Genomic DNA, 8677 nt, shown 5'->3' with positions numbered 1-8677 from the left:
TATGAATACTTCTAGGTAACATTAAGCTGTCGTTGGCTCTTTTCTGCTGTAACAATGCACATTGCCCCTCTGTGGGACTAATAAAGGTATCCTGATTCTGATACTAATCTTCAGCGTGAGGAACAGAGATGTTGAAATGTGTTCTCTTATCCCTCATTGTTTAAATATGTGTCTAAAACAATGTAGTCTAACTGCGTACTACAGATATGAGCTAATAGCTGTATCTGGCATGAAACACCTCTTTTTGAGATGCATGTATTCAATGCATGGTTCGTTTAATGAAGACATGATACTATATATTTTTACCCGCAGGACTACAACAGCCTCTTTCCCCTGGATGACACTCAGCCCTCTAAACTAATGCGCCTGCTCAGCAGCAATGAGGACGAGCCGGCTGCCCTTTCCAGTCCAGGTCAGTCTATTAATGTCTGGGTTTTAATACACTTGAATTATGAAGCCGGTGGCCTCTCAGTCGTTTGGCTTTTTAAGAACCTGTTACCAGCGAGTTGCTTCTTGTGAGTGCTTTAGCTAAATCAGAAAAGCATAAATAAGCTCAGGCTGTCGTTAAGCATCTGTTTTAACCGTCAGCAGGTTCAGACTTGAGCTCTGCAGTTTAATGTGAGGTGTTTGGCTTTGAATCATTCAGTACTATACAGGAGAGAGATTGCTTTTGAGAACAATAGAAGAATTGTGGTTTCAAATTGTGCTTAAACTAATTACTATTTTCATTTTCTATTCGTTTCGCAATTATTTAATACGTTTTCAGGTCTTTTTAAATTTCAGTCGTGATGAAAAATGCCATAATAAAATATCTTCTTTTGGTCACAGCTGTAACATATTCTGTTAGCTGTCAAAGGAGAGCAGGGAAAATACAAAGTATTCACATTCAAGAAGCTCAAAACTGAGACTTAAAGGTAGGGTAGGTAAGAATGGAGAAACCAGCTCGACTGCGCTAGAATTTGAAAATACACAACCCCTTCCTTCAGACTTCCTTACAGAGCCCCTCCTCCAACACACACGAATGCGCACATGACCAATGAGGGCACGAGATAAGTTTGTGCACAGATGGAAGGCTGACAGGCAGGTAGGCCATCCACTTACTTTAGCCGGGCCGGCTCAGATGATTGGTCGTGCTTTTTACAGCGCCACGGCTTCCACACATGACATTTTTCAATGTATTAATTGTCAAAGCATTTATTATATTCATTGCTATCAGGATGTTAAGAGCATTCCATGGAATATAACAAAAAGTGTTTCTGAAATAAATGACATACCCCACCTTTAAGTTTATTTTCTTTGTTAAAAAAATGACTCAACTTTTATTTTAAAACTTGTTGGTGATTTATGTAATAGTTTACTTCTTATTTCCACATCTTTAGCTCTTTCTCCAAACTGCTCTTATCAGCCTGACTAACGTAATCATGATTCAGCTTAGGGAAGTTTCACCTTTTCAGTGTTTGTTACAGCCACGTCAAAATAATTCCGAAACAGGGCGTTAAGGATCGGTGTGTTGCATGACATAGGAAGGAATGCATGAGCTATTTTTATAAATAACTCTGAAAACTGGGGGAGTTGTAGTGGTTTGTTTTTATCCAAAGTCTAATGAGATCATCGATTCACCTAAAAAAGTTTGATGGAATATATGTTTACTTCTAAAGATAATTAAAAAGATTTTTGGCATATTGTACTTTTGGTTTTGAAATGTGTCTAAGAAGGTTATTTAAGGAACAAACGTACATTGTGAAAGAGAGCCCTGGAGGGAATCCTTTTAGACTTTCAAAACCTCTAGTCCAGACATTTTGTCACCCCCAACAGAAAACTTGTGGATAATCACAAGTTCCCTGTTGATTTTCTGTTGTTTTGTGTTTGTTTTCTCCCCATGTGACAGAGTCAAATGGAAACAAAACTAGGGATTTTTTCTGCTGTTTCTCACATCATGTTTCCTCATAGGAGACCGGTCTATGAGCAGCTCGCTGTCTGCCTCGCAGCTGCACACCGTCAACATGAGGGACCCTCTCAACAGAGTCCTGGGTGAGATCTCTCTCTGTGCTAAACATCCACACATGCTTATAATTACCCCAAAAGGCCCTCCTTTTACAATGGATGCCCATGCCAACGTTCAAGTTGTATCACTTTCAACATCATCATAATCATTCTGTAAATGTTGCTTTAAAAATATCTGTATTTTGGACATTTTAATTGAACTTTGAATTTCGAACTCATTTTATTATTTTTGTGTTTGGCTTTAAGGGGCCCTATTATTATATTCTATAGGTCTGTGTGCATGTAAATGGTCTGCAAAGGCTAACATCCCACATAGTGACATCACTAACACTTGGGCTTCTATTTGCTATGAACCTGAAATAGCATAATAGGGCCCCTTTAAATCCCTGTCACACTGTCCCGAAAATTGACACCCGATGGACACACAAATACTGAATTGTGAATTTCGCACGAAGATGGCCCCGAACCACACACGAAGTCAACATTTACAAGACATACAGCTGCAACGAAAGTACCACAAACAATTATGTTAAAGTATTATGATACTGTACTGATATTTTCCGGCGGTCATACGATGGCTTAAGATGCCCTCACGAATGCCTTACGAAGGGCAAAATGGACACACGAAATCAACACGAAAATGAACCTTCACAAGGTCCTTCGGCAATGCTTTGTGATGCCAAAGATGTTGCCACCGCTCCCGAAGTTGCTGCCGGAGCCTGAGAAACTCCACCGGCGGTCATACGATGGCTTAAGATGTCCTCACGAATGGCCCGATGTTGTTACGATCAGAGCCGATTTTGAACATTTCCTTAATCGTGTGTCCATCGGGTGTCAATTTCGGGACAGTGTGACAGGGGCTTTAAGGATGGTTGAAAGGATCTAAATAACTTAAATGTTAATTACATAAGATGATCTAATGGGTTTTTTATGTTTCTTTTTGTTTATGTGGCAATGTGTGTTTGTTTGGACCCAGCAAATAATAATAATAATAGATTACATTTGTATAGCGCCTTTTAAAGGGACCCAAGGACGCTTTACATGGTAAACAAACAAACAAACAAAAGGGGCAAATAATAAGGTACAAAATTAAATAAGTAGGAGTGGAAGCAGGGGGACTGTGATGGGTTAGAGGTCAAAGGCCATGGTGAACAGGTGAGTTTTTAATGATGACTTGAAGATGTCAGGAAAGAACAGTCAATGCTCATTCTAATGCTAATGCTAACAAAGACAGGACAGTAATTCGAACCACCTTCTCTCTTCTCCTCAGCCAACCTGTTCCTCCTCATTTCCTCCATCCTGGGCTCCAAGATGGCCGGACCTCACACCCAGTTTGTGCAGAGTTTTATGGAGGAGTGTGTTGAGTGCCTGGAGCAGGGGAGCCGGGGGAGCATCCTGCAGTTCATGCCCTTCACGATGGTGAGTTAGCGTCCGGCTGGGAGGGAAGAGAAACCGGGGTGGGAGCTGGAGAGGGATAGAGATAAGGAGGGGAAGGTTACATCACACATTGCTGGGAAAGGGTTTGGTCTTTCTTCATAAACGGTGTGTCTCGAAGGGCCATGCTCCGGATTTGATCAATGTGTGTGTTTGGAACAAGTCGAAGGGACTGCTAATTTCAATATACATATTGTCTCTCCTCTCTTATTTGCATTTTTTTGCTTTTAGCGTGAGTTGCAGACTGTTGAGATGTCGGCCGTAGAGATGTTTATTGTACTGTAAATTACCTTTGGCTTGTGGTGCTGAGTGCCTGTCTTTCCAAATCATAACCAGTTACTTAAGATAATCCACAGATCTTGTTGTGAGCAGTTTCACGTGGGAACTATTTTCCTTCTAACAAACTACAACCACAAACCATATTTCCCTGCAGTAGAAAAAGCGTGTGTTTACTTACGCACAAGAAGCTGGTGCTCTTTCTTTGGTATACGTGGGTAGAAATAAATGAGTTCCTGCTTGAAACTGCTTACAACAATGTATTTGGATCATCTTGAGTCACCGGGTCATGATTTCTAGAAAGAGAAATTGCTGACGAGTTCTTCAAATGTATTTTTTTTTATCTCTTTCACTATGTGAATGCCATCTAGTTTTGTTTTATGCAAGAGACAGCTGATGTCACTTAACAGTATGAAACATTCTCACTCCCCCGCAATAGAGGAATGGGTAGATGAGATATTCATAACGGAAAAAATACTTCTTCTCCTCGCCTACAAATGAATAGATTTCTCAGTTAAAGAGTTATATTTATAGAGTTGACAAACTTCTAATCATCAGCTTGACACCCAGTTACACTGACAACAGAAAAGGTTGCTTGGATTCCTAACCAAAATATTATAATGATTTTGTTTGTTTTAAAACTTGCTGGAATATCCATAACTATGTGAATGTACTCCATTGTTGCTTTACATACCTCTGTTAATGTATAAATGAGAGTAACACATGCATCATTTCCGGGCAAAAAGTACGGTTGCACCCACTTTTGGGGGAAAACAAAACTGTCATTTGAATGGCGGTCAATACAAATTCTGAAGTTTTTGCCAATCAGATCAGAAATGTAAGAAAACAGTGGATTTTTGGATCTTCAAAGAACCCGGTTACAATGGCCAGACAAGCAAACAATTACATTAAATCGAAGATCGGGCTCGATATATGGTTAAATATAGCAGTAGGCGATCGATGTCCATAGATGAGAGTAACATCTACATCACTTTACGGCCCCGCCCACTTTTGGGGGAAACCAACGTTGTCATTTGAATGGCGATCAAGCCTGAAGCCACAGAGCTCTTCTTTTATTGTCCTTTTTTCTTGGAGGAAGTACAGAAAAACTGAACTCTGGATTTGTTTTAATGTTTGAGGTGCAATAAACGACACCGCAGCTTTTTGGCATGATACAACTATTATTTTCCGCCTCGCTCATGAGAGTAACAGCCGGCAAAAATGTGTGGGTGCAACACAATAAAACTGAAAAAATGAAAATAAATAGTACAAGTAAATACAAAATGAAAAATAGTGAAATAGTGCAATAAGAGTATACAAGTGATTGAAATATGATATATTAGATACATAATTTCGAAGTGGATTCATGTTATGGATGTTGTTTCAAAAGTTCAGGTGTTTAATAGTCTTATGGCCTGTGGGATGAAGCTGTCTCTGAATCTGGTGGTTTTAGTCCGGATGCTGCGGTAACGCCTGCTAGACGACAGCAGACAGAACAGTTTGTGGCTGAGGTGATGGGGGTCTTTTATAATCCGGAGGGATTTCTTCCTGAGCCGCTGGGAGTAAAGGTCCTCCATGGATGGCAGCTCCGTCCTGGTGATGTTCTGTGCAGTTTTCACCACCCTCTGTAAAGCCTTACGATTGAGGGCGGTGCAGCTGCCGTACCAGGCCGTGATGCAGCCAGTCAGGATACTCTCTATAGTGCACCTGCAGAAGTTGCAGAGTATCCTGGAGTCCATGTTGAACCTCCTCAGCCTGCGGAGGAAGAAGAGCCGCTGTCGAGCTGTTTTGGTGACGGTGTTAGTGTGATGAGTCCATGTCTGGTCCTCAGTGATGTGGACACCGAGGAACCTGAAGCTACTGACTCTCTCCACCGTAGTCCCATTGATGGCAATGGGGGCGTGTCCCTCTCTCGGCTGCTTCCTGTAATCCACAATCAGCTCCTTGGTTTTGCTGACGGTGAGATGGAGGTTGTTGTCCTGGCACCAAGATGTCAGGTTTTTCAACCTCTACGCCGTCTTGTCGCCGTCGGTGATCAGGCCGATGACGGTCGTGTTGTCAGCAAACTTCACAATGGTGTTGGAGCTGTGTGTGGCCACACAGTCATGTGTGAACAGGGAGTAGAGGAGAGGGCTGAGCACGCAGCCTTGAGGGGCTCCGGGTGTTGAGGATCAGGGAGAGCAGATGTGGGATGTTTCCCACCCGCACGCCTGGGGGCTCCCAGTCGGAAGTTCAGGATCCAGTCCGAAGGGCGCTGGTTTGAGCCCGAGGTCTCTGAGCCCTGATGCAGCTGAAAGGGCCCACAATCGTTGGTGAAAGCTGAACTGTAGTCAATGAACAGCATTCTCCACATATGTTTCCTGCTGGTCAGGTTGTGAAGGGCAGTGTGGAGGGTGAGGGCTATGGCGTTGGTCTGTGGACTGTGCCTCAGGCCAACTGCAGGGGGGTCCAGAAGTCAGGGAGGGAGGAGGAGGGGGATGGGAGGAGGTGATGAATGTTTTTGACAACCGCTCAAAGAACTTCAAATGATAATGGAGGTGAGTGCTACAGGGCGGTAGTCCGTTGAGGCCCTTGTAATTTGAAAGGAAATGGATTCAATCGAGACGTTTTTTCGTTCGTTTTTGTCCCCACTTCTCAACCAAAAGTTACACCCTTGGCTACAGCTCTTATTTCAACCAGGCTAAAACAATTCAGAAATCACTTCCGATAAAAGCATGATTGGCAAACTAATTTGTATGCTTATTTTGTCTTTCCCCAAATTGTCCTGCAGGGGAGCTGTTTGCCCAGGCACCATTATTACTTGAGTACCCCGCGGTGTTTCAGTTGCGGAAACGGTCAGCGACTCCAGCCCGATATTTTGTTGCGTGCGCATACAGGATGACCAGCGGTGAGATGTGCATTTTAGAAAAACAAAAAACCTTTTTAAGATTGGTAGAGAACGTGTTATTGACTTCTTTTTCAGGTGAGTATCTGTAATATCACGTTCCTGTCCACAGAGGCGCAGTGCTTTCATAGGAGTTGGCTTCGAGGACCGAGGACGTTTTGATTTCAACGCGGGGGTATTTCTTGCAGGACCATGTTTCGAGAGTGAGGGAGCGGTGAGGGCGGGGTTTGGGTGTGGTTTTAAAAGCGAATACACTGTCACAGTAATCAGTATACCGGAGATGCGACTGGGGAAACCATCAGACATGCAGACGGACCATTAGTTTCTCTTCTAAGTATTAACAACGTTGTTTTACAGTGGTCGTGCTGTTCCTACAACCCTCTTGCAGGACACAAAGCAGTCCAGGGCCAAACAAAATGCCTGTCTCTGGAGATATACAGTACTGCACTGTAGTTACTGTACTGTCTGGTGTTGTTTTTGGGAAACTGCTGAGATGCGTTGTTTGTTTGTGTATAGTGTGCTGATGGTTTGTATCTTTGTGTCTCTGCCACCCTGTCTGTTATGTTCGTGAAACCAGGAGAGTCATTCGAAACCAGTAAAAATGCGCGCCATCTAGTGGATTCAGGACCAAGCTGGGACTTGGGCTTTAAAGAGGGGCAGACCCATCACACTCAACATAGGGGTTAAGAACATCAATATATCCATCTTTTGATCTTATATTTTCCAAATATGAAATGAGCTTGATTGTCAGGCTGTAGAAAGTTATGGTCACTATTTCAATTAGTTGCCTAGTTTTTATTAAGCAGCCCATAATAATCCAAAGGTTAAAAGTATTTAAGTTTCATTCAATGTAAAAGTAAACTGGTCTGTTGGAAGAGCGTTAATATTCCTATAAATCTTTTCCGTTCTTTTCTGTTAGCAAGGTAGAAAGAAGATAGCTCTTCTTCCTAAGCTCTGGTGGTATTGTGACTCCTTCCCACCACCACCTGGAGAAGATGTCCGCTCCTCTGTCAGGCGCCTGTTATCACAAATTCATGCCCCCAGACTTATGTTTGTTCTACGCGGATCAGGTAGGGATGGCACATTCTTATATATATATTGCTACCACATTATATTTTATCTCTTATGATAATGACCTCTTTGTGACTCGTCACTAGTCATGTGTAGATTATAGTGGTATATGGTTATCACTAGTTGTGGTAATATAATGGTTGTTAGTAAATGTGCTAAGTCTTAATAATTATCGGTTGTGACTGTATAATATCTAATGTGTATATGGAGTCATGCTCTTAGAGCTTCAGGAGCAGCGCAAATAAGAAGAAATGTGTGTCAAGTGGTTGTAAGACAGCCTTTAATAGACTCTGTGTGTAAAATATCTTACTTTATCAAGTTTTGATTTAAATTATTTGTGTTCATGAACCAAATTGGTGTTCCGCCTAGCTCTGGTTGAGGCTGGACAGGCAGTTAACTCAACACAGTGTCAGTTTCAAACGCTAGTCGATCTTCTGGGAGATTCTCTGCGTCCTGCTAAGTAGAAACGTATTTTGTAATATTCACTATGGGTGGCAAAAACTATTTGTGGTCATTATACATTCAACCATATGACTCAGGAAGTCTTTACAAAGTGGTTTTTGTCCTTTTCCAACCGCAAAGGCATGAGTGATGTTTGGCCTGGTTTCAGTCACAGTTTCAATATCATCTATCTAATATACAGCATAGGTAATTTCTCCTTTATCACAGTGGATGGTTAATACCACTTTACAATAATTGTCCTAATATTCTATTATTAATTCGGTTTGAAAATATCTTAACTTTATCAAATTTGATTTAAATTATTTGTGTCTCATGAAACTAAATTGTTTTTGCAAATGAAAGCTTTAAGGTGGTCTGTGAAAACTTAATACCAATACTTACAAAAATATTTGAAGCTAACAGGTGCTTGATTTCATCTCAGCACTAATAGCAAAGCACTTATAAGGTCACATTACATTTGTACTCGATATACAACGGCTATGATCAGATCCAGACAAGTTTCTCATAAAAAGGAGTACTGTATATACGAGGGTAATGGTATATTTT

At 41.7% G+C, this 8677-nt stretch overlaps 1 protein-coding gene across 1 annotated transcript; it reads left to right on the top strand.

Moving 5' to 3' along the window:
- The first annotated feature begins 313 nt into the window (after positions 1 to 313).
- Positions 314 to 3452, top strand: LOC104946369 (mediator of RNA polymerase II transcription subunit 24-like). The gene is made up of 3 exons (XM_010772194.1): positions 314 to 412; positions 1951 to 2031; positions 3275 to 3452. The coding sequence occupies exons 1-3, from the start codon at positions 361 to 363 to the stop codon at positions 3430 to 3432; spliced, it is 291 nt and encodes a 96-aa protein (XP_010770496.1). The 5' UTR covers positions 314 to 360; the 3' UTR covers positions 3433 to 3452.
- The last annotated feature ends 5225 nt before the right edge of the window (positions 3453 to 8677 follow it).

Source organism: Notothenia coriiceps, unplaced genomic scaffold (assembly GCF_000735185.1).
Source record: "Notothenia coriiceps isolate Sejong01 unplaced genomic scaffold, NC01 NC01_scaffold00010968, whole genome shotgun sequence".
Lineage (NCBI taxonomy): Eukaryota > Metazoa > Chordata > Actinopteri > Perciformes > Nototheniidae > Notothenia > Notothenia coriiceps.
This window is presented reverse-complemented; position numbering and strand designations above follow the sequence as displayed.

Excerpts from the sequence above, each read along its gene's own strand:
- LOC104946369 (XM_010772194.1), top strand. The coding sequence starts at position 361 with ATGCGCCTGCTCAGCAGCAATGAGGACGAGCCGGCTGCCCTTTCCAGT. Across the intron at positions 413-1,950 it reads GGCTGCCCTTTCCAGTCCAG|GAGACCGGTCTATGAGCAGC; the intron begins GTCAGTCTATTA and ends GTTTCCTCATAG. Across the intron at positions 2,032-3,274 it reads CCCTCTCAACAGAGTCCTGG|CCAACCTGTTCCTCCTCATT; the intron begins GTGAGATCTCTC and ends TCTTCTCCTCAG.